Below are 26,535 nucleotides of genomic sequence, written 5' to 3'. Positions count from 1 at the left end.
GTAGTCATCTGCCTCGACACCTTATCACGATAGAAGCAAGAATTAGGGGTAAAACATATGTCTTGACCAAGATCTTGGACGAGGTGATGGAGGGAGAGGAGACTCAGGGTGAGACGTGGGACATGAAGAACATGGGTGAGAGTGAGATTGGGGGTGATTTGAATAGATCCCACACTGGCCACGGAAAGTGAGAGTTTGAACAAGAAGAAAACAAATGTATATTTTTCACCCGCGCGAACTACTAAATCATACACAATGTTCCCCTCTTTTAGAGAGGTTGACGATCGACTGTTGGAGGGATATGACCGTTGGAATCAACGGTCATATTTCACTATGAGAGGGCCCATTTATAGAACATGGGCCCGGTGATACACGAGTACAGGGTTATTGGGCCGTATGATCTAACAGCCCCCCTCAAGTTGGGTGTAGATGTTGATCATGCCCAACTTGGACACCAATGCTTGAAACTGTGGACCAGGAATCCCTTTGGTGAAAATATCCGCGATCTGCTCCAGAGAAGGAATGTAGTGAGGTATAATGAACCCCTCGTCGATGCTTTGTTTGATGTAGTGTCGAGCCACCCTTGCATGCTTCGTTCTGTCATGTTGAACTGGGTTTTTTGCCATAGCAATTGCTGATTTGCTATCGGAGTACAGAGTCATTCCTCTATCTGGAAAAACTTTCAAATCCTGCAAGATACCCTTAAGCCACATTCCTTCACATACTCCCTTCTTCAGTGCTCGGAGTTCAGCTTCTGCGCTGGATAAAGAGACCTCCTTCTGTTTCTTACTACGCCATGTAACAAGATTCCCTCCTATGAAACTGCAATAACCAGATGTAGACCGGCTGTCCTCAAATGATCCTGCATAGTCAGAATCCGTGTCGAGAACTACACTTGGCTCGCTTCCTCTGTTAAATAATAGGCCAAGTCCAATTGACCCCTTCAGGTAGGCTAGGATGCGATCTGCTGCACGTTGATGTGATTCCCGGGGATCATTCATGAATTGACTGAGAGAGTTGACTGCGAAAGCAATATCCGGCCGAGTGTGGTTGAGATAAAGTAGCTTACCAATGAGACGTTGAAATGAAGTCTTGTTTACTGGTGTGTCTTTCTCGCTTTGTTCGGCTTTTAACGTAACATTACTATCCACTGGTGTAGCTGCTGGTCGACAATCCAGCTTCCCTGTTTCCTTTAACAAATCAAGGATATACTTATGCTGAGAAATCTGATCCCTGCCGAGAGTAGGCCACTTCAATTCCCAGGAAATATGTCATTAAACTGAGTGCCTTTATGTCAAAAGATAGTGAAAGGTGTTTCTCCAAATTCTGAATTTCAGTGTAGTCATCTCCAGTAATGATGATGTCGTCAACATACACAATTAAAATTGCAATCTTCCCATCCTTGACATGCTTTATAAACAATGTATGGTCGCCCTCACTTTGGAAGAATCCACTGCTAACATTACTGCTGAAAATCTTCGAACCATGCTCTCGGATTGTTTCAGTCCATATAAGGACTTCTTGAGGTGACACACATCCCCTGAATTTTGGCTCAAACAATATCCAGGAGGAGGTGTCATATACACTTCTTCTTTCAATTCTCCATGTAAGAAGGCATTTTTCACATCGTATTGATAGAGCTTCCAATTAAATATTGCTGCGAGTGCTATTAATACCCGAACCGTGTTTAGTTTTGCAACTGGGGCAAAGGTTTCGTTGTAGTCAATGCCATAAGATTGAGTATATCGTTGTGCCACCAAACGAGCTTTGTGTCTGGCCACTGACCCATCTGAGTGATATTTTAAAGTGAATACCCATCGACTTCCTACTAGTTTCTTTCCGGGTGGGAGTGGGCCCATCTCCCAAGTACCATTTCTCTTCAGTGCTGCCATTTCTTCTTCCATAGCTGTCTTCCATTCTGCAGATGACATTGCTTCGGTCACATTCTTCAGAATAGATACTGTCATCAGGGCTTGAATCACTTGAGTATACTCTGGAGAGAGCCGGGAGTAAGATAAATAATTTCTGACTGGATAGAGTTTTGTCTTCATGCAGTTTCGAACTCCCTTGCTTATGGCAATGGACCAACCAGCGTTTCCTGAATCTTCTTCTTCTGCCGGCAGTATTGTTGTAATTGAGTCGTCACGTGGTCTATAAGGCTCCTCCTCCTCCTCTGGGGGACTTGGAGAAGTACTTATAGCCATGTCCTTATCATAAGTTTCTGATGCTGAGGAGAGGCTTAGCTGCATACTATCATTTTCTGGCTCGAAGATTCTAAATACGCCTCTGACCGTTCCGAATGAACATGAAACATTTGGGCTTCGTCAAACTTCACGTCTGCGGTAATGAAGATCTTCCTGGAACCTGGATGAGAACATTTATAACCTTTCTGGGTTGACGAATATCCCAGAAACACACATCTTAGGGCTCGATGGTCCAACTTCCCTGCATGATGAACTTGAACATATACAACACAGCCAAACACCTTGGCTGGGAGGTTAGTTCTTAAAGATAAATGTGGAAATTCAGCAGATAAAAGATCAATAGGAGCATGATAATTTAATATCTGTGAGGCCGTCCTATTGATAAGATGAGTAGCTGTTGCGACTGCTTCAGCCCAATAGTTCTTGGGGCAATTCCCATGAAATAACAGAGCCCTGGCTGAAGACATTATATGACCAATCTTTCGTTCAGCAAGTCCATTTTGCTGAGGGGTATTCACGCATGAGGATTGGTGAATTATCCCCTCTTCTTCCATGTAATTAGTCACTTTTCCACAAAAGAATTCTGTTGCATTGTCTGATCTAAATATCCGTACTTTCTTTCCGAATTGTGTATGAATCATCGCACAAAATTTGATGATAATAGATGGAATTTCAGTTTTAGATTTCAGTAGATATACCCATGTATATCTAGAGAAATCATCTACAAATAAGATGAACCACTTGTGATGAGATAATCCAAGAATGGAGCAAGGTCCCCATACATCACTATGGATACAATCAAATGCTGATTGAGTTCTGTGATCTGAAACTGGAAAAGATGATCGTTTGTGTTTCGCAAATTGGCAACTTTCACAGTTCAAGTTATCAACAATAATCCCTTTAAACAAGTTGGGATGAGAATGTTTCAAAATGTGAAATGAGGGGTGTCCTAATCTCCTATGCAGGAGGTTGATCCGCTCTTCACTCTGGGCAATATAGGTGGCTCTCTGCTTTTCGTCCTCCTCAAGTCCATCTAGCAAGAGAAGACCTCCCTTCCTCTTAACAGATGAAATCTTCCGTCCGGTTTCCTTAAGACATAGGAAACAAGAATCTGAGTCCAAAATAAATCGCCATCCAGTATCATTTACTGACTGAATTAAGGACAATAAATTGGCTTTTAATTCAGGTACATGTAAAACATCTTTCAGTAATTTCCCTTTGATCTCAATTGACCCTCTTCCTGCCACTTCTAATATTCCACCATTAGCAGTAAACACTCTGAGATTATTAGTTTCTAGTTCATAATTTTTAAATAGCATTTTGTGGGGTGACATATGGTCTGTCGCCCCAGAATCTAAAATCCAAGAAACAGTAGTGGGTGTATTATTAGTAACTGTAGTAAAAATAAATTTCTTACCGGACTGTGCGAGTGAAGTAGAGCCAAATTTTTGAAGAATCTTGTTCACTTCTGACTGAATAAGCTTCTGAATTTCGCCTCCGTCCTCCCCCTTCCTGGCGGCAGATGGTTCCTCTCCTTCACTGGCCACATAGGCTTTCTTGTGCTGCCCTGGATTCCACGTCCCTTTCCTGATCTGCTCTTCCTTCCAGGCTAATTTTCTGCAGTCCCTTTTTAGGTGGCCTGGTTTCCTGCAATAGCCACAAGTGAGTTCTGAGGAGTTACCTTCCTGTGGAGTGGTCTTCTGGTGCTGAGTTGACGATGTGGCTGCATTATGCATGTTGGGCCTTGGTTCCCACTTTCTTGGCCAAGTGGGCTACTGAGACAGGGGTAGACGCCTCGCCATCCTTAGAGTTAAGTTTCTTCCGCCGCTCTGCCCCTTGCAATTCAGAGATAGCTTCTGCTAAAGTGGGGAACCTCTCTCTATGCAGCAATTGACTTCTAAGATTCTCATACTCTGAGTTCAACCCCATCAAAAAGGTGAGGGTTCTGAATTTGGTTTCTCTGAGATAGGATGGAGAGTTCTTGTCGTCGGTGGGCCAGAGAAGGTCAAGTTCCCTCCATATAGCTTTTAATTTTGCAGAATAAGAAGAAATTGATAGATTTCCCTGCTTCAATGCTTTTTCTTGTTCACGAAGGTCATAGACACGATAATCACTGTGAGTTTCTGCACATGACCTCTGAATTTCTTGCCATAAGTCTCGTACGCAGTCGATAAATAGATAGTCGTCTGCCTGATCCGGTTCCATATTTTTGATCATCCAGTTTGTGATAAAGGCTTCTTCAGATTCCCAAATTACTCTTTCGAGTTTGGGAGCGTCTTCCGAAGGAGCATCTTCCGTTAGGTGATTCCCCAGGTAGATAGCCTTAAGGATCTCTGGACCAGCGTTATCCATTTCTGTCCATTGATTCCATTGTATTTGATATCCAAGTCCGGTAGAAACAACCTTGGCTGAGCAGGTGTCTCAGCTGTTTTAATGACAGTTGAGGAGGTGACCTTGGATTCCTTCTCAGCTATCCTGGACTTTCCCAACTAGAGGCAAATAGACGGAGCACAAAAATAGACGAAGCTTGAGTTTCGACGGAGCAAGTCTTCACTGGAGAAATGACTTCCCCTAAAAATAAGCACAAAGCCTGATTGGGTAATTTCGCCGTATGAAGCTTCAAGAGGAAAAACAGGAGCAAGTCTTCACTGGAGAAGGACTTCCCCTAAAAATAAGCACAAAGCCTGATTGGGTAATTTCGCCGTATGAAGCTTCAAGAGGAAAAATAGGGCCAAATTCCTCTCTTCGTCTTCACAGGGCGTAGCTTGCCCCAAATCAGAGTGAATAAATACTTCCGGAGGCGGGAGCTCGCGAAATCGTGAAATCGCGAGGCCGCACAGTATCTGAGATCGCCAAGCTCGCCGAGTTCGCCAAGGGTGGCTGAGCTCGCCGGGTTCGCTGGTAGAGAAAGATAGGGGTGGTTGATGCCGAAATCGCCGAGGAAGGAATCACTGCCAAACTCGCAAGGACTTGCCGAGAGCATCGAGGAAGAAATCGCCGCCGTACTCACAGGAACTTGTCGCCGAGGTCGCTGAAGCTGAAAAAATCGTTGCCGAAATTGTCGCCGGGTAAGTGAAAATAGAAATTATACGAAGAAGAAAGTTGTCACCTTCGGTGTGCCCACGATCGTTGCTCTGATACCATGAGAGTTTGAACAAGAAGAAAACAAATGTATATTTTTCACCCACGCGAACTACTAAATCATACACAATGTTCCCCTCTTTTAGAGAGGTTGACGATCGACCGTTGGAGGGATATGACCGTTGGAATCAACGGTCATATTTCACTATGAGCGGGCCCATTTATAGAACATGGGCCCGGTAATACACGAGTACAGGGTTATTGGGCCGTATGATCTAACAGAAAGGAATTCCCCGGAGGCAGTGCTAACGGTATGAGAACTAAGAGAAGGGGTGTAGGTAAGGAAGCATTGGGATATAGGTGTCATATGGGCTGTGGCACCTGAGTCAATAATCCATTGCATAGTAGAAGAGTAGGAAGGTGTACCTTGATGAACGAGGGAGGTAGAGTCCATCAATTTTGACTGTAGAAGCTGCCGGAGTTGGTCAATTTCATCATGTCGAAGTTGGTCTCCTAGCGAAGATGTGGCTGCGGCAATTGGTTGAGATGGCTCAGGAAGAGACATAGGAGTAGTCATGGATGGCCTGGGGGGGGATGAAATATGAGTCACCAAGTGACTTTGATGAGCATTTTTCCTCAGTAGCTTGTAGCACGTCTCCTTGGTATGACCTTGTTTCTTGCAGTAGTTGCAGACGAGAGAAGAATCAACATTTGAACCTCCAATAGTGGGCGCCATGGTGGGCGCCATTTTTGATGCCGTGGGTTGCATGTGAGGTGGCTTCATGCTAAGGGAAGGCATGTGAGGCGATCCACCCCGAGCAGATGTAGAATCAACATTTGAACCTCCAATAGTGGGCGCCATGGTGGGCGCCATTTTTGATGCCGTGGGTTGCATGTGATGTGGCTTCATGCTAAGGGAGGGCATGTGAGGCGATCCACCCTGAGCAGATGTAGACCGTGGCTTTCCCAGCTGTTGAACCGCCATCACCGAAACCGGCTCCGAGTGGAATATCCCAAGAGGAGTTTCCTCCATCTGAACGGCCACAAGGGCTTCTTTCAAGGTAGGGACCTTCTCGCGGTGAAGAAGTTTCCCACGCAAAGACTCGTACTCTGGATTCAATCCCATGAGGAATTTAAACACTCTGAGTTGGAGAACATACCCACGATCGACTGAGTGAGGGTCTGGTGGCATGCAGTGGTCCAACTCAGCCCAGAGAGACGACAATTCTAGGTGGTAAGCTCGAACAGATCGTTGCCCCTGGACCAAATTAGTAGAGCGAGTGACAAGCTCATAGATAACCGCCAGATTATTCTGCTTCGAATGAGATTCTTGAGCTGCATCCCATATTTCCTTGGCAGAATTGAGAGATAAGAACTCAGCTGCATACGATGGACTGATACTGTCAAGTAGCCATCGGTGAACCACACCTTCAACCTCAAGCCAGTGTTCGTAATGAGGAGCTGTGGGAGACGGCGGCTCATCAACAAGGTGCTTCATAAGCTTCCCCTTCAAGGTGATTTGAACATATTGACGCCACTGAAGAAGATTCAACCCAGTGAATCAAAACTCAGAGGGCATTCGTGGCAATGAGTAATGCCAAGAGCTCAATTCGGATGAGGAAATGTTGAGCCCTGGTGACTGAATGGCAGCGGAAGTAGAGGAGTCTGTGGAGGCCATATTATCGATGCAATGGAATCACTACACTTCAACAGCAGCTGTGACGGATTGGGGCTCTGTTGACTGATTCCAGAATCTGTTGACTGACCAAGCAGGTCTTACGACCTCAGTTGCGATGCAGATCTGGAGACGCCGATGCCGAGAATTGGCCGGATCGACAATATAGAGAGTCACCGATTTGGAGAATCGGGAACCTCGACGATCTGAAGAATTGGCGATCTGGAGGGTCGGCGATCCGGCAATTTGGAAACTCGACGGCCTGGAGAATCGACGCCGAGAATCAGCCAGATCCAAAGAGATGAAGAATCGGCGACTATCGGGAGGGTTGCCGCCGAGAGATGACTCCTCGCCGGGAGCTCCAAAGAGATGAAATCGTTGATGCTCCAAATCGGCAAGAATCGACACCGAGAATCGACGCCGAGAATGCCGAGAATCGGCGCTGAGAACACCGAGAATGCCAAGGGTGCTGAGAATCGGCAGCAAGAAAGCCGAGGATGTCGAAGATCTAAAGAACGAGTTAAGCCAGAATTGGCTATGATACCATGAAGAAGCTCTGAAGGGGAGGGGAGCTTCGTGTAGAGAGAAGAAGAGAATGAGAAAAGAATAATTCTCCTTAATTAGTTTCTTGCGAGAAGGTACATTTATAGGAGAGTTACAAAAAAGGATATAAAAGAAAAAGACACAAAAAGGGCATAAAAGTAACATATTCAACACTTATTGAAAGTAAATCATGTAGAATCCTATATCTGCGCATAGGCAAGGCATAACAGAACAAGAATGTACAAGTCAGTGAAGGATGATCCAACGGATCATCTCTTGTACTCTGGCCACAGTTGTCACACGGCTGAACTGGCAGGGTCCAAATTCGCAGGTTAATAGCATGCCGGCCTTGATCTTGTGCAGCAAGACAAGCACCCTTCACAATTCCAATGGAAGTCTTTGAGTATATCATATTTAGAAGTAGTGGGTTCTGCCCCTTGTGCGAGAGAGAAACCCGTGTAGTATATTGCCAAGAGAATTTACAGAGTCAGCCCCGCTTCTGGCTGCGTGGTGTTATCCTGCGTCGCGTTTTTGAATGCCGGCACAGGAAGCAGAGCCAGCCTGATAGCCCGCCAGAAGACCTAATTTAAGGACGAGAAGTCGAAGGAGAATATAGGCAATCTGATCGTAAGTGCTCCCTTTTCTTTCCTAGTCCTCAACCTCCATCCTCTTCTCTTGACCTGTGCTCGCCTCCTCATCGTGCAGAAGTTCTTCCCTGCGGCGGAGTCAGCTTCTTACTTCCAGAGTGACAATCGTCGTTCTCCTCGCTTCCCCCTTTATTTCTTCCCCCCCCCCCTCTAGACTGAACCTCTTGGTTCCTTTCCCGGAAAGCTGAATGCGACCCTCCTCTCAAAGGCATTGACGAAGCCTTAGAGACGGAGATTTTCTTGTAGTTGATTGATAATAGAGTTGGGTTCTTATCACTGCGCGCCAATGCGGCTTGGATAAACTGGCCCTTGGACTTTACATCAGCAATGGATAAACTGCCTGGTCATCTTCTCTGACCTGTGGTTGGGATGTTGATTCCATTGCTCCACTCCCACAGTGCCTGAGTGCCCGCGTTGATCTTGCCGGTCGCACAGTGCACCTGCTGGTCTTCGGCAAAGGATGGGATCCAGTGCCTCCTCCGGATCTAACGCCCTATGCGCAGCATCCGGAGGCTGTGGTCCCGAACAAGGGGTTTCCTTACCCCACGTTGGCACTGCGTATGTCATTGCCTAGGGCCAGGATGGTTAGTGATGAGATTATCTTATACTAACCATGGACCCAAAGCCATGTAATGTGTAATAGATTAACCTAGGGGAATAATAAAATTACTAACTCCTATAGTAGACTGCAAATGGACCCTCTGCAGGCCCATTAGCAGCCCAGTAATGGTCCCTTAAGGACCATTACTGGCCCACTAAGAAACCTAGACTGGTTTCTTAGTGCAGGCCCTTTAGGGGCGGAGATGAAACGCTGACTAGACTGGTTTCTTCCAACGCATCCACTAAGAAACCTAGACTGAAAGGCTTGCTGCAACATTTGAAGGGGTATCGAAACGAGTTTGGGAAATCAGGAGGAAGAAGAGGAATGAAGCTCTAGCCAGAGTAAAGCAATTGGATGCGTTGGAAGACATCAGAGATTTAGAGGGAGAAGAGGCTCAAGAACGCAGAGGATGGCAAGGGGTGGTGGCAGAAGAAGACAAGAAATTAGAGATGGACTGGAGACAACGCTCGAGACAATTATGGCTACGCACAGGCGGCGAATATGAGATTCTTCCACCTGGCAGAAAATTGCAGGAGGCATTACAAATCAAATATTGAGAATATAGGTGGGACAGATTGGATCACAGGCAGTGGGACAGGCCATCGCAGACCACTTTCGATCCTTCTCCCTAAAAGGGGAACGGAACCGGTGGAAGTGGTGCAGTAGGGGGGCAAAGATGGTGAGCCCTGAACATCAAGCAGAATTGATCCGTCCATTTTCAGAAGAGGAGGTCAAGGCGGCAATCAAGGGGCTGGATGGGGAGGGAGCTCCAGGTCCAAATCGAATCCCAGTATTCTTTTACAACGAGTGTTGGAATTTGGTTGGACTGGATCTGATGGCCACTCTCTAAGAATTTAGATAAGGACGAGGGAATATGGAGAAGATCAATAGATCACATTTGTTCCTCCTGCAATGTCAAGGGGCCAATAGAATTTAAGATTTTAGACCCATTTCACTATCAAACTCTATCTATCTCATTATTGCAAAGGTGGTGGCAAATAGGCTGAGGGCCAGGATAGGAGAGCTTGTTGGACCCGCTCAGTTAGCTTTCATTCCAGGTAGACTCTTGGTTGACAGCGCAGTAACAACATGAGAAATACTAACCGCACAGAAGAGGAATGGTACAAGAGGGTTCATGTGGAAGGTCGATTTTGCCAAGGCTTACGAATCATTAGATTGGGGATTTCTGTGGGCCTCTATGAAAAGGAATGGATCATCTGGGTGAAGAGATGCATCACAACGCACTCCTGCACGGTGCTGATAAATAGACGACTAGAGGGAGGTCGAATCCAGCCACAAAGAGGGGTGTGACAAGGATGCCCATTGGCACTATTATTGTTCATCCTGGCAGTGGATGCACTCGCAGTATATACCGATTGTGCGTGCTCACATGGATTGTTGCGAGGCTATCAACTGTCCAACCACCAAAATGGGATTCCACTACTCCAATATGCTGATGATATTGATATGATACCGGGCCACTGTTAAGCCAAACGCGGGCCCGGTATGCATCCAAACCCTTCTATCAGCCCAACTAGGCCCAAACCAATGGGCCTCCTCCCGTACATATATTTGCGGGGAAGGAAGATTAGCGGGGTAGAGAAGAATTTCACCGTGAGCCCTCTCTTTCTCTTCTTGATTTTCCTAACCCTCCCTATTGCCCCCGTGTTAACCCTTCTTTCCCATCTTGACCTTCGCCAACTGCAGTCTTCCAGCGAGACAGCAACTTCTTCCAGCGGGATAGCAAGGGAGCTGCTCCACGGAAATTCATCGGCCATTCCACCGCTGGATCTCTCTCTCTCTCTCTCTACATCTCTTTCTACATCTCCCTCTACTCTTCCTCATGAAGTAATCCAGGATTTGTGTTGAATTGTGTTGCAATCTCAAATCAAGAATTGTTACAAGAATTGGAGATTCGATTGTTCAAGTCTCATAGATATGTTGCAAGCATTATCAGATACCACCTTCTTCATCAAAAGTTCAACGAGGGGAGCGAAAAATCTATCTATCATGATTGATCTATTCGCAGATTTCTCGGGACTACAAATTAACAGAAGCAAATCAGCCTTTTTGTGCAATGGCCTATCTCCAGAAGAGGAGACATAGTGCGTAGAGCTATTGAGAACACCGATTAGGAGACTCCCAATGAGGTATTTGTGCCTACAACTGACAAAAGTGAGGATGACAAGAGCAGATTGGCAACCAATCATTAAGAAGGTGGGAAGACGACTGGAGGGGTGGCAAGCAAAGGTGTTACCGAGAGGTATCATGGGGCATCGCCATTCTGGCAAGGGCTTAGATAGATCTTTCCACGAATACAAGGAATTTTTTTTGCCAAGTTAGGTGACGGGCCGACTTTTCAATATTGGAGGGATGCATGGTCGGCATGAGGCATCTTGAGTGAGACGTTCCCTTGTCTGTACACGCTTGCACATAATCAAAATACCTATGTTGGGACTGTCGGGATGGAGCATGGACACTGATCATACAAGGTGCCTTATCCGACCAGCGGGTGTCTGAACTCATGGACGTGCAACAATCCCTAATCCAATTAAGACCGAATGATGGAAAACAAGATGGTTGGGTATGGACAAATGGCCCCTTCTCGGTCCAGAAGGCCTACGAGAAGATTCAGGAGGGGCGAGAGGGAGATAGGTCGTTAATATGAACATGCAGATTTTTATGGCGACAAAGAGTCCTGCTGAAGGTGCGGATCTTTGGTTGGCTGCTTGCACGAAGAAGACTAATGACAAGAGTCTTTCGCAAAAGGCTATATCCGGACACATCGTCACAATGCCGATTATTTTCGAATGGGGAAGAAGACTGCAATCATCTCATCTTTGAGTTTTCATTTGCTCACACGATTTGGGCCTGCCAGGTATTATCATGGGTGAAGGTGACATCTGAAGAGACTTTCTGGGACTCAGTCTAGAATTGCAGAGGCAGAGGAAACGAAGAAGGTGGCCAAGCATTGGCAGTGTTGTTGGCCATCTGGTTGCATCGAAACGAGGTGCTGTTTAGGGGAAGAATGGCTTCTACCAATGGAATCATACATGAAGCGGAGGGTTTAAAGGTGACATGGCTCCAGCGGGTGACCGACGGGGAAGGAAGGATTTGAATATGATCAGATTGATGGTGAATGGACTGTAAGGTCCTGATGGCGGGTTCATCCATTCATCGGGTCTTCACCCCGTTTTTATATTTTAAAAAACAAAGTAAAAAATGAATCTATTTTGGGAAACCAATTCTCAATGAGTGTGGGGGAGTTTCCATGGCATTACCTGTCACATAGCAGGTTTGTTCAGAGATATGGTCCAATCTATCAGACTCTCAACTGCACATAAAGGAAGCATCTGCATGGGTTCTAGAATTTCCTTGATGCCTTGCATCTTATATTTCTTGGAGATATATTGTTTCGATTGCTTTATGCATAATATGTGAAGGGCAACATATTGGTGCGGCAACTAATCTTGTTGGATATCTGGTTTTTATCTTTCTGGATTATTATTATAAAGGATTCTAATAGGAATATGATAAGCGCTTCAACAAGGCTTATCGGGGACGCCGCTTTCGGAGGGCGGGAAACGACGCAACAGGCGTTGTTTAAACCTCAGGGCACCTATAAATAAACAGGTTTGGGAGGGAGCGGGTACGGAAATTCGTTCAGAAGCCCAAGCGGCAGAAAGGGGGGCGGAAGCTGCAGCAGTCGGAAGAGGCTCTCGTCGGCCAGCAGGGAGATCGCGACCTCATCTCTTCCATCATCATCCATCTCTATCTACCTTTCTTCTATCTGATCTGATTCCTTCTCTTGTTAGACTGAGAACCAGTTGGAAGTTTCATCGTTATAGTGAAGTCATAACAGAATACTTCTGATAGGATCCTAAACTCTCCCAGGGGTAGTTTCATCATTTAGCCCACAGGGGCATTTCAGTCATTTGCAATTATGTATTTCCCTTTAAATAGGGATGCCCTCCCTTTAGGAGGGCAGCCAAGAAAGAAGAAGAACAATGAAGTAGTGCCTTGTCTCCCCCTCTCCAAGTCCAAGTCTGGCCTCCCCTCTCCCCTCTATGACCCCCGTTCTCGAGATCGTCTCTACCTCACCGCATCTTCAGGTGGCTCATCCCTGGCTGATCCCTACCCCCCTCAGCTCGGCCTTCCCCTGACCATTCCCGTTCTCCTCTCTCCCCCAGGAACTTCTACCTTACCTTGTCTCCCACCTCCTTCCGATACGAACCTAGATCAAGGTTTGTATCAACTTAAATGTCAGCCTGGCACATATCCGTATTTTGCCTTTACTTTGTTGTAACTCATAGGGTCTTTATAAGGCCTTATTGGGATTTGCCCACTTATTAGACTGACCCATTCTAACTCTGTATAAGTAGGACTTCCACCCTCTTTGAAATCAAGAATGTTTTTGTTTCTCTAAATGTGCTTAGGTTGAAGACACAGGAGGTCAGCGACAACAGGCAACTCAAATCTTGACAGTTGAGAAAATTAACCAAAGAGCTTCTCAAATTCTGTTCAATTTGTTGTACAAACTATGATTTCCTTAGTTGTTTTTGAGGGTGATTTTTGTCATGCCAAGCTCATGGGGGGAAAGTGATATGGATCTCCCCTAATCCGCTCAAGAAAACTCCAAGGTAAGTAAAAGAAAGAAGTATTCCTCGATCCAATGAAATTCAGAATCAAGAATTGAGATCTGGAGAGTTCCTCAAATTCAACAGAAGAGTCTGACAAGAGAGAAAGAGAGAACAAAAATAGATTAACCAAACGCCGGCGGATCAGGAGAGTTCTTGAAGGATGCATAATCAGCTCCTTCTCGCAAGGGCTGGGAGTATCTCCGTCGCCTTCCCCGATCCCTCCAATTCTGCTAAGAAAATTCCCACCTTCTTGAGTGGTAGACCCCCTTTATTTGTAGGGTAGTGAGTCTGGTGGTGGCCGTCTTCTTAGTAAGGTTTTGTCCTCTCTTTTTCTTTGATGCGTAACCTCCTTGAGTATTTCTCGGGGAGGTTCATATCAAAAAATTATTCAAAAAACAATCAAGAGCTTTGCCTTCAGTTTTCATCATTATTAAGTCTAGTCCTGCTTTAAATAGAAAAGTCTAGATCGACAGAGCCGACCATTAAAAAAACTCAGATGGTACTGTGGTCTAGATTGGCAGAGCTGACCATCTGCATGCTCCTCTTTTAAATTTGAAGATCTGATATGATCCCCATCCTTGGGTTTGTTTTGTTATATATTCTGCTGGGGGTTTTTTGGGCATTTCCCTTCTATGTGTATTTCCCTTTAAATAGAAAAGCCCTCCTTTCTGGAGATCAGACAAGGAGTTTTAAGTTGTGTTTGTCTCTGTCTCTGCATGGAATTTCCATCCTATCAGTCCCCTTCTCTGTGCGATATCCATTCTGCTAGGCCCTCTCTTTCTCCGTTCTTGACAAAAATCTTACTGTAGTTTTTTTCTCGACTCACATCTCTTCCCGTTGAAAGTCCTAAATCGAGGATCATGTTCCTCATTTCATCAAGCTCAGGGTATAATGGTGATTCTAGATTTATCTTGCTCTATATTCATTTTTTGGTGATACAGATCTGATATTCTGGTGGTATTTGAAGTTGCATCTATGTATGTTGCTGCAAGGCGGGACAAAGGTCTGGCATGATTTAAGATTTCTTGAGAAAAGCGTCGTGTGACATTAGTCTGCTTCAGTTGTGGAATTTAGAGTACAGACCTGATTCAAGCCAAGAACCACCAATAAAAAGCTCCGAGAGGTTGGATATTTGTGGGGTTTTCCTACTATTCGAGCACTGATTGTTAAACGTTGACAAACTGGAGTAGAGAGCGAGAAGAGAAGGTAGGCTGACAGGTGAGGCCCTACTGCCCTTGAATTCTAGTTTGGTCTCAGAATCACCTGGCTTTCATTTTGTTGATCAGCCTCAAATAGGTATATAGGATGTAGACTTCTACATCAAACTTCATAGAAAAATGGAGAACTAGGATTGTCTCCTTCTAGGTCCTAGTCCCTTCTATATCCTTCTAGATCCTTACTACTGGCGCTGATCATCCTCTTCAACTCAAGTTGTGTATGATCTGTTTTATAGTACTCCCCTGAACCATGTCAGCCCAGCTTCCCATTCATGGGTGTTATGACTGGACCAGTTTTGTGCTTTATAGGATCCTAACGCTAGGATGTACCTTTAGGTCCTTGTAGTTGGCCCAATCTGATAAGGTCCCTTTAAGGACTTATCAAAGCTCTAAGAAGAGGAGCTAAAGACATTCTGTTACGAAGAATAATGGGCGGGAAACATCCCCTATAAATAAGATCCTCTAAGGCCAAGTCAGGTGCGCATTTTTCGAATTCAAGAACTCGCAGAGCGATTTGGGCAGGAGCGGAGATACTCCGAGCTTCCGAGGGCAGGATCAATCCGATTCTTCTCCGTTCTTCCTTCGGGGAACTGATCCATTTCTTAGCTACATTTCTTGTTCCAGACTATATTTCTGTATACTTTCTTGGAGACACTTTCGTGGAATTATCCTCAGATCTGTTACTGTCAAGAATATCCATCAATGGGATCGTTACACAATCCAGGGTGCTGTAGCCAACAAAAGGCTGGGTTAATGATACATTCTTTACTTAATTTAATGTATGAGGTACCTAAAGAGATGACAAGCTTTTTGCTAGTAGGAAAGGAATCTTCTCTCCATTTCCCTATCCCTTTCTCTTTCCCTTCCCCAGGTTAGGAAAAAGGGAGACTTCCACTCCTGTTGTTCTCCCTCCCAATCTGCCGTCATCTCCTCCTTTATTTTGGTACTTCTACCCCACTTTCTGGTCCATTCCCTCATTTCCCCTCCTCTTCAGTCCACAGTTGGCCATCCTCTTTTTCTTCTCCATCGTAGTAGTAAACATTCAACTGGGTAATAGATAGGGGTTCTTCTTGGACTTGGCCAATGTCATTCATGAAACACTGTACTTCTTTGTCATGGTGAGTACTTGAAATGGCTTTGATGGAAATAGAAAACACCAGATTTTGATATCATTGATCATACCTTAATCTAACATTCAACTGGTGGAAATTAGGAGTGATGGCAGACTGGTTATCTAGGATTCAAGGCAGACTGGATATCGTTGATTGTCAGATATCAACCTGTTCGGAGAATCTCTTTGTGATGAAAGGCCACAACTATTAGGACCAAGAATGTCACCTGGAGAGAAAAATCTAGGCAATCAATGAAAAAAAAATCTTCAGGGAGTAGCCTTCTGATCATCTAATTCACTCCTGAGATTCTATCCCCAACTAGGGAAGGACAAACATCATCCGTCACATCATTTTTGACAGTGAAGGATCCGTGACACGTGACGTGACGGTGATGGATGATGATTTTGAGCCCCATGACGGTGATAGGATCCTTGATAGGATCCTCAACCTATCTAGGGGTAGTTTCATCATGTTAGCCCACTGGGGCATTTCAGTCATTTGGCTATTATGTATTTCCTTTAAATAGAGCTGCCCTCCCTTTAGGAGGGCAGCCAAAAAGAAGTAGATTGAAGTAAGGTCTTCTTGTCTCCCCTCTCCTCGTCTAGGTCTGGTCTCCCTCTCTCCGTCTACTTTCTCTCCCTCTATGATCCCCGTTCTCGAGATTGTCTCTACCTCACCGCGTCATCAGGCTGCTCGTCCCCGGCCAAACCCTACCCCCCTCTGCTCGGCCTCCTCTTGGATCCTTCCCGTTTCACCTCTCTACCCGGGGAACTTATACCTCTACTCGTCCTCTACCCCCCCTTCCCATACGAGCCTAGATCAAGGTTCGTATCAGACGGTGACAGTGACGGAATGCCCGCGACTGGTGTCTTGATAGTGATTGGGTCCCAGACATGTGACATGACAGGACGGCTGTCACTGATAACAATGGTGACAGAAATTTTAAAGCATGAAAAAAAGGAAAAAAAAGAAAAAAAGGATACTAAAATTGTGATATATTTTTAATTAAAGGAGAGATTCTCTGAGAGAGAGAGAGGTTGACCAAGAGAGAGAGGTAGAGGGAGACTGAGAGAGATAGAGAGAGGGAGAGAGAGAGGGTGTTCGAAGTAGGGAGAGAGAAAGATTGATCGAGAGAGAGGGAGAGGGGGAGAGAGAGATTGTCCGAGAGAGGGAGAGGGAGAGAGAGAAAGAGAGAGGGAGAGAGAGGGAGGGAGAGAGAGAGAGAGAGAGAGAGAGAGAGAGGGAGAGGGAGTGTGAAAGAGGGAGAGCGAGAGAGAGAGAGGGAGATCGAAAGAGGGAGAGAGATAGATTAACCAAGAGAGAATGAGAGGGAGTTCAAAAGAGGGAGAGAGAGAGAGGGAGATCGAAAGAGGGAGAGAGAGACAGTGACTAGAGAGAGAGAGGGAGAGAAAAAGGGGGAGAGAGAGAGGTAGTGAGAGAGAGGGAGAGGGAGAGAGAGAGAGATTGAAAGAGGGAGAGGGAGAGAGAGAGAAATCAAAAGAGAGAGAGAGGGAGATTGAAAGAGGGAGAGGGAGAGAGAGAGCGAGAGAGGGAGAGGGGGAGCAAAGAAGGGGAGAGAGAGAGGGGGGGCAAGAGAGGGAGAGGGAGATCAAAGAAAGAGAGAGAGAGAGGGAGATCAAAAGAGGGAGAGGGAGAGAGATTGACAGAGAGAGGAAGAAGGAGTTCAAAAGAGGGAGAGAGAGAGGGAGATTGAAATAGGAGAGAGAGCAAGATTGATCGAGAGAGAGGGAGAGGGAGTTCAAAAGAGGGAGAGAGAGAGAGAGTGAGAGAGAAAGAGGGAGAAGGAGAGAGATTAACTGAGAGAGGGGGAGAGGGAGAGGGAGAGAGAGAGAGAGGGAGATCGAAAGAGGGGGAGAGAGAGGGAGAGTGAAAGAGGGAGAGAGAGAGAGAGAGAGTGACTGAGAGAAAGGGAGAGGGAGTTCGAAAAGGGGAGAGATTGACTAAGAGAGAGAGGGAGAGGGAGAACGAGAGAGGGAAATTGAAAGAGGAAGAGAGAGAGATTGGCCAAGAGAGAGAGGCAGAGGGAGAGGGAGAGAGAGCGGCAGAGGGAGAGCGAGAGGGAGACCGAAGGAGGGAGAACGTGTCTGAAAGAGAGAGAGAAAGGGGGCTGGAGACCGAAAGAGAGAGTGAGGGGGTCTGGGACTGAAAGAGAGAGGAGGAAAGGAGAGAGAAAGAGAGGGGAGGTAGGGAGAGAGAGAAGGGGGGGGGCTGGAGACCAAAAGAGAGTGGGAGGGAGGGGGGGCGAGAGAGGGGGTCTGGAGACCAAAAGTGAGAGAGGAGGAGGAGGAGGCGAGAGAGAGGGGAGGTAGGAGAGCGAGAAGGGGGCTGGAGACCAAAAGAGAGGGAGGAGGGAGGGCAGAGAGGGGGTCTGGAGACCAAAAGAGAGAGGGAGGGAGGGAGGGCGAGAGAGAGGGGGAGGTCGGGAGAGAGAGAAGGGGGCTGGAGACCAAAAGAGAGTGGGAGGAGGGAGGCGAGGGGGGGGTCTGGAGACCAAAAGAGAGAGGGAGGGAGGGAGGGCGAGAGAGAGGGGGAGGTAGGGAGAGAGAGAAGGGGGGGGGCTGGAGACCAAAAGAGAGAGGGAGGGAGGGAGGGCGAGAGAGGGGGGGGTCTGGAGACCAAAAGAGAGAGGGAGGGAGGGAGGGCGAGAGAGAGGGGGAGGTAGGGAGAGAGAGAAGGGGGGGTCTGGAGACCAAAAGAGAGAGGGAGGGAAGGAGGGCGAGAGAGGGAGGGGGTACGAGAGAGAGAGAAAGGGAGGGGTACGAGAGAGAGAGGAAGTTTGAGGGAGTACGAGAGAGAGGAAATTTTAAAGAGAGTGAGACAGGGAGTCGGGTAGAGAGGAAGTTCGAGAGAGAGGAAGTGAGAGAGAAAGAGAGGGAGGGAGATGGACAGAGAGAGGGAGTACGAGAGAGAGGGAGACAGACAGAGAGAGGGAGTCCGAGAGAGGTAGAGAACTGAAAATGTTAAAACAATTAAACAATTAAAATTTTTAATTGTCGATATGTCCTTTCATCACCTGTGACAGGGATGCCATCTGGTGACGGGACGAGGACAGGATGACAGCTCCAGTGACGGGTGACAAAAATGTGACGAAATTTTCAAAATCCTGGGACGCGTGACGGGACAGGAGATGTGACAAAATCCAGGTCACACTCTCATCCGTCACCACTCATCATCTGTCCCATCACATCCGAGCCGTCACGTCTCGGACATGCCGTTCCCTACCCCCGATACAAAACAATAATGAGGGGAGAAGGAAGGTTTGACAGGGAAAAGGACCTTCCGGTTGTGTTAGAAATCTTCTATATGTTCAAGTATTCCACAATCCTGTATTTAAATTGACTCAATTTCTCTCCCCACACATTATTCCACTTTCGGGAAAAAAAAAATCCTGTGATGTATACCTTGATTGGATATTTCAACTTCATAATTTTCTCATGAATTTACTGTTCAGGTTGCCTCAAGTGCGTTGGGTTTGGGTCCTCAAACGGCGATGCATATTGCAGAGAGGCTATACATTCTGGGCTTTATCAGGTCTCTTTCACCAATATGGCTTTATCACCTACTGTGGGGTCACACAATTTGTTCTCTTCTTGTGAGATATTTTTTTTATGTGTTTCAGCTATTTTTCTGGTTAGTTCTGTATGGCGCATGGCCTTCATGGTTAAACATAGGGAGAAACTTGAAATTTGGAGTAATAAATTCCTGTGTTGTTGATAATGGGTCGATTTGTATGATCCATAATGTTATCTTGATCACATATTGTTATCATGGTTTAATATTTAAATAACTGTCATCTTGGTTTCGCTTGTAAATTAGAATGGATGCATCTCCCAATTTTAGATGTTTTATAGAACATCTTGGTATGGGTTTATTGGACTCTCTCATCTCTGTTCCATCTCTCTGTTCTACTTTCTCCATTTGTGTCATGTTTCCCTCATTTGAGAGCTGCTCAATGGATTCACATGATATCAGAGCCAGGTTGGCCAAAACCCTAGTTGTCTTGACTATCAACGTGCTGTCCCCACTACTGCAGCATCGTCCTCATAGCCATCACCCCACAACCCCACAACCCCACAACAGCCCCCCCCTCACCCCCTCAATTAAACGTCTTGTGATGGGATTTTGAATCCTCTCCCTCGATCCTAATTTTTCCATCAGTGTTGTGTTCCCCTCCATGTAGGTTACTATTCAATGTATTCACAGTTTTCTTGATTTGGCAGTTTGGATATTGTCAAATTATTGGGCCGATTTTGATATTATTTGCATTAAATGCCTTGCTTGTTTTTCAAGTTAAATATGTAGGGCCATTATAGTATGTATCATATATTTTGTAGAAAGTCGTAATCTTCTGATACAGTCCTCTCAGAATGGCACAATTAAGACTAGAACAACGAACAATAACAATATATTTAACACAGTCACAAGTACAATGTACGAACCCTTGTGACAGGAGCGATCTTACAAGACGATGACTTCGTCTCCCAATCTCTTAAGGATCCCTTAAGAGCCTTAGGAAATTCTCTCACTACCCTGGAGAGTCTTTTCCTACCATACATACATATTTTACACATATTTATACTATCCTAATGTAGACAGTTATACTTCAGTAGCCTTCTTCGAACATCTCCAAGGGTGGTATCTGTTGGACGTGCCCCCTGGATTCTTCATGAAGGAGTGCCTCAATTGTGAATGCCTCTTCAGATGCTTCCGTTGGGTTGTTATGTTGTTTTGATGCCCAGGAGAATTCTAACGATTTATTTCTCCTTCTGTCATAACTGTCATAACTGTCGTTTTGCAATATCAATATCGATTTATTCCTCTTGTATACTTTAGGAAGATTCATATCATCTTCTTCGGGAGAAAACTTTTGGTCCATCAAAAAGACTGTCATGAGAAGGGATTTGGCTCTGATGTCATATTATCCTGATTTTATTAGTCAAGGATGTTGAAATTTGGGATCATTCATCGGATGCTCTTCTATTTTTTTCTAGAAGCATTTTTTTCTCAAGTGATGTTAATATGGATGGAGGGGAAGTACTATGGATTAGTTCATTCCTTTTTAGACCAATTGGATACATCATAATTTTTCCTGTTGGATTTCAGAATATTTCATGATTGTGTATGCCATTGTTGGTCAAAAGAAGCAAGTCGTTATTTTGACTTTTCTTACACCAATGCTTTGCATCCGTTTGGGCAGTTATCCTCGTACAGAGAGTACAGCCTATCCAACATCCTTTGACTTCCAAGGCACTCTTGAGGCATTACAGGGTAACCTTGCATTAAGAGAATATGTAGACCCATTGTTAATGAATGGTTTCCAGAAACCAAGGACAGGATCTGACGCTGGTGATCACCCTCCCATCACTCCAATGAAATCAGCAAGTGAAGACATGCTAGGAAATGATGCTTGGAGAATGTACTTGTATATTTGCCAGCATTTCATTGGAAGCATCAGCCATGATTGCCATTACAATAGGTAAAAACTTTTCCTTCCCGTACAGGGTTATCTTATTTCTTAATAGGTTTTTGTCTACTGTTTCCATTAAAGCTTTCCGTAATTAAACTATACTATAACTTTGCCCATGAAAAATTAAATTGCTCTTTCTTAGCCATCAATTGGAATGTGAGGTGGCCTTTGAAATGAACTCTCTTGTTCTTTTATGTTTATCACCGAGCCTGTGATGCCTTCAATACCTCTCAATGTGTTCAAATATAAACGGTGTAATACATTCTGATAGGGTACTGAATCTCTGATATATGAAACATCCAAAATTATTGAACTTGCAAGCTTTTACACTAACTTTGTGAAAGAGAAGTAGTCAGCTATCCGCTTCTCATTCAGGCCATATCTCTCTTCTTTTCACTTCCAAGTTTGACAGACGCACTCTTCATAGACGTCTTAATTCATTGTTGGTCTTGGTTGTTGTTCGATGGATTCACAAGAAATGAAGAGTAAAAGGAGGGTTCAACATTCCATCTGTTGTTTTAGCCTAATTTTTTCCCCATTATTCGCTTAATTGATTATTCATTTATTGCTCATCTTGCGTAGTTTTATGGTGCTGCTAGTCTCAAATATAAGGAATATTTTAATTTATAAATTAGAGTAAATGTGCTGCATAAGATTAATGAAAATTCAAACATATGGCTGATAAACAAAATTCTTCGATTGAATCTCCTGGAAGAAAAAAATTTCTAGTTTGTGACTGGAGAACGTAACAACTAGTTGGTCTGTTTAGTTTTAAAAAAACCAATTTCAACTTGCTACATATGTAATTCATGATTTGCCACTGATTTATTTCAACCTTTAACATGGATGCTCTGACATATGTTATTGGTAGAAACCAATGTACTCGGTATTCCACCAGAATGATAATGGGAATTCTCGTTACAATGCTGAGTTCAACTCTCAGAATTTGGATGAAAGTGAGAGTAGAAGTGAGAGAGAGGTAAGAGAGGACGGAAAGAGAGCAGCCCGGTGGAGTGGATGATGCCAAGTGGTAGTGATCTTTGCTCCTGTCTGCAGGAGTGGTTGTCTGCGAGAGGAGGCAGTGAGTTCGAGCGTAAGGTAATGGGAGGTGCAAGGGCACTCACCTGGAAACCAACAGCCTCCCCTTCCTTCGGCGTCTGAGAGCTTAAGAGCTATGTATCTGGCTCGGCGTGGGGGGGGGGCATCATTCCCTCTTTGGGCCGAGGGAGACTTTCATATATTCGCCTCCGAATCACATCAATTATGCGGCCGCAAGATCTAGCTCTCATACTTATCAGAGAAGTATGGGTATAGTTATAGATAATGTGATATGATCCTTCTTGTATCTTAAGGCCACTAAGGGCATTTTCATCTTTTGTTCCCTTCTCTTATGTCCATTTAAGGACGTAGTTCTCCTTGTTGGACAGCAGGATTTAGACTTTTACTGGAAGCATTATTCCAAATCAACAAATTCTCCGTCGTCGTAGTCTGTTGACAGCGTCCACCCTGTTGGATTTTGTTCCCTTGGTGATGTCTGCATTGCCAGCCTTCAGGCAAGTTCTATGATCCCTGCCAAGTTCTGATATGAACCTCGATCTAGGTTTGTATTGGGAGGGGAGTAGAGGCCAAGGCAAGGTAGAAGTTCCTGGGGGAGGAGAGTAGAAATGGGAGCGATAGGAGGATCAAACAGAGGACGCAGGATTGATCAGGGACGAACCGGCTGATGACGCAATGAAGGGTTGAAGACTAGAAGAGAACCGAATGGCAGGGGTAGGGGTCGAATTGGCGGGGAGCTGGCTGAAGATCCGGTGAGACGATCACGGGGATAGGGGATTGCTGGACAGTCAAGGGGACCGAGACAGGGAGGATCAAGATAATGAGCGAAGAGGCCGATCTTACCTCAAGTCTTGCCTGCCCTCCTCAAGGGTGAGCTACAAATATTTATAAGAAAAGGAACCATTCTACCCTAAACCTCAGATGAGTAAAGTGCCCGTAATGGGCTAAAATGCCTAAGATACCCTTGGGGGTAGAGGATCATATCAAGTTCCATCACAACTACATTCAGATTTATTCATGTACAACTTTATTCTAGCTGGAACTTGGCAGGGATCATGGAAACTGACCTCTTTTATTTGGATTGACCTGGAGATGACGATACCTTTTTCAGAGCAATGACTTGTGCAGATTTTCTAGGGTTTGGCAGATGATGAAAAATTCAATACGTTGTGATACCCAATTTTTTCATCCTCATATTCATCCCATCCATGGATGATTGGTGATGATATCGGTGAGTTGGAGTTTTAGTATATTTTGTGTAAGATTCGGTAGAGGATAACAAATTCATCATCATCTGCAATTTTGTCATCTTCATTGCAATTCTACCTGAAGACAAGTGATGACTGCATTGGCGGTTTGTGATTTTTGTGAATTTTGTCTTTGTCTTGGTACAGGATGACACATTCATCATCGTAATCTGCAATTACGTCATCATCATTCAAGTAGGAAAGAGTGGGAATTTTTGTGAATTTTGTCAAGGGATTGCCAGATGATGACAAATTCATCAGGGCCATTCACAGTTTGTCTTCATCACCATTCTTGCAATGGGCGAGTGTTGATCAAAATGACGAGAAGCAACTCTTATCGTGTTTGCCAGATGATGATTAATTTATCATCATCGTGTTTCTAGCTGCAGAAGAGCAAGGAGGACAGTGCATCATCCTCATCATCATCATAGCATGGATAAATAATGAGGATAATGTTTTTTCAATAGGGGGCCAATTAGTGTTATTGAGATCGGTACTTTCAGCAATCCCAATTTTCTATCTCCGAGTCTTTAAGATGCCTGCGGGCATAGGAAAGAGCTTGGACAGATTAATGAGAAGATTATTTTGGGGAGGAGCTAGATCCGAGGCTCGACGGGTTATGTCTTTGGTCTCCGGGGATGTTGTGTGCAGACCCGTGAAGCTGGGCAGGCTGGGGATTCTTCACCTTGAATCCATGAATGTGACTTTGCTGACCGAATGGGTGGCGAGGTTTTTGAGAGCAGAGGAGGATTTGGTCTTGAATGTCGGGAAGGACAGGTGTGGATCCAAGCTTGATTAGGAGGAGGGTTCAGCTAGATTTCGAGGGGAGTTTCCCTTCTAGAGTGTTCTGTGCCAAGTCGTCTCCTGCCTCAGAGATTTTTTTGGCGCCAAACTGGGGGATGGCTCCGGCTTCCAATTCAGGATAGATAACTGGTTGCACAAACGTATTCTAAAGTGGAAGTTCCCTAGGCTCTTTGCTCTTGTGCAGAATCCAGGCGAGGTCCATGAATGCTTGGATGGAGCATGGAACCCCATCTTAGTAGGGCCCTTATTGGAGCCACGTTTTGAGCGCTGATGGGGATGCGACAAACCCTCATACGTCTCCGCCCATTGAGTGAGTCACATGATGGCTGGGTTTAGCGTGGGCCACCTTTTCAGTAAGGAAAGCCTATATGAAGATCAGAAGGAAGCAGTGGAGTATTTGACAATCAGCACCACATGCGCGGTTGTTGAAACAGACAGTCCCTCTCATGATGAGGCTCTTGAGCTGACTGTTGAGGCGGCGACAACTGGTGACACGAGTCTATTGCAAAAAACTGATCCTGACGGCCTCCACAGAAGTATTTGATGCCTAATTCTTAACATGGTAGTTAACCCAGGAGTATGGACATCGCAGATTTCAGAAGAGGATGTCTCTTCCGGAGGCATTCCGGGCTTTGGTCAGGGACGGCAGACACTGGAGCTAATGGGACTGGCGGAGGCCCCTTGCAGTGTTATGGGTGGTCTGGCTGCACTGCAACGAGATGGTGTTGGGGACGTGGATGGCGTTAATGGATAGTGTCATTCACAATGTGAAGACACTGATGCCCTGCTGGTTTAGGGGGGGTTGAAGGGAGGAAACAACTTGGTCATTGATAAGATCAGAAAACGAAATTGGAAATGTGACTGTCTTGTGTCTTCGCGAGAGAAAAATCTTATCAGATCGGTACTATACGTTGTAGAATGGAAGAATTATAGGGAATTTGTACAATGTAGCTTCAATGGAAATCGATACAAGATACCAGGAATCGGGACGCTGGCTTCTCCTGCTCTCCTGCGTCTCACGCGCTCCTCGACAGGATCCCGGCAACTTCTTGAAAATTCACTACTTGTAAGTATATCCCCCGTCTTTATTTATAGGGTCTTTGGTCCTCTTATTCCTCTTGAGCTGACGTGGACCTGATTCTTTGGTTAAATCGCCTTCTTTTGTATTTTCTGGAAAAGAACATTCAGTCACTATATATATGGCTTGGATATACATATTTTAACAGCATCAGATTGATCACCGTTTCTGGGTGATCTTCCTTATTTTATTTAAAAAAAAATAAAAATAAAATAATGAGGACAATGTCGACATGTCATCATCATCTTGGACACCGAACAATATCTTTGTCAATATATTCGCCTTACAGCATCTCAGTGTATGTAGTGCACGGGTAGAAAAATGCAAGGGATTTGTCTGGTGTTTTATGGGGGTGAATTAGGTGTGTGCCTGATGCTTGTTTATACCTAATGATTCTCTGTTCTATCCTAAGTTTCAACTTATCTCCATCTTTATTTTTTTCCAATGACGTCTGATTGTTTTAATGAACATTTCAGGACCAAAGTAGAATTTTCATCTGGTGGCGAGCTGTTCCACGTTATTGGAATACACGTGACTTGTAAAGGATTTACATCTATTATGCCATGGATGGCAGTAAATGAGAAGAAACTTCCTCGGTTTATTTTTGAAGAGAGAATTAAGATTCAGAAAGTTGACGTCTACGAGGTAAGAATTTGTGGTATTTTTAATTTCTGCATGTCGACTAGTCTCTAAATATAAGCCATTTGCTCATTATTTTTTGATTCTACATATCTTGATCTGTTATAAGAAATTCTTAGCTTTTAAGGGATAGGAGTGTGATAGGAGAAATCGTTTTGACCAATATTAACCACTAATTTGATTCCACTACATCTGCTTTAAATTTGAAGATAAGAGACTGATAATTTACCTAAAACACCCTACCCAAGTCTAATTGGGCATTCTTACTCCGTCGTCTTACATAAATCTTTTCAGGGTTACACCACTCCTCCTGATTATCTCAGTGAGAGTGAGCTCATCTCCCTCATGGAAAAGCATGGAATCGGCACAGACGCCTCCATTTCAGTCCACATAAACAACATATGCGAACGAAACTATGTGCAGGTCCCCACTTTCCTATGAATTATCTGTTCAGTCTGTGTTAAGCGATGATTAGCAATTTATGCATATTTCTAGGCTGAAAC

At 44.9% G+C, this 26,535-nt stretch overlaps 1 protein-coding gene across 1 annotated transcript in view; it reads left to right on the top strand.

The window, feature by feature from the left end:
• LOC144704634 (DNA topoisomerase, type IA, core) overlaps positions 1-26,535 on the top strand; it is a 49,276-nt gene that overhangs the window by 19,779 nt on the left and 2,962 nt on the right. Inside the window, exons 9-12 of the mRNA XM_078577119.1 lie at positions 19,193-19,272; positions 20,939-21,217; positions 25,870-26,038; positions 26,327-26,455. Of these exons, the coding sequence (XP_078433245.1) occupies positions 19,193-19,272; positions 20,939-21,217; positions 25,870-26,038; positions 26,327-26,455 (657 nt within the window). The remainder of the gene's footprint in view (positions 1-19,192; positions 19,273-20,938; positions 21,218-25,869; positions 26,039-26,326; positions 26,456-26,535) is intronic.

Source organism: Wolffia australiana, chromosome 6 (assembly GCF_029677425.1).
Source record: "Wolffia australiana isolate 7733 chromosome 6, ASM2967742v1".
In the NCBI taxonomy this organism is placed as follows: Eukaryota; Viridiplantae; Streptophyta; class Magnoliopsida; order Alismatales; family Araceae; genus Wolffia; species Wolffia australiana.
Note: the sequence above shows the minus strand (reverse complement) of the source record. Positions and strands in the feature narration are given on the sequence as shown.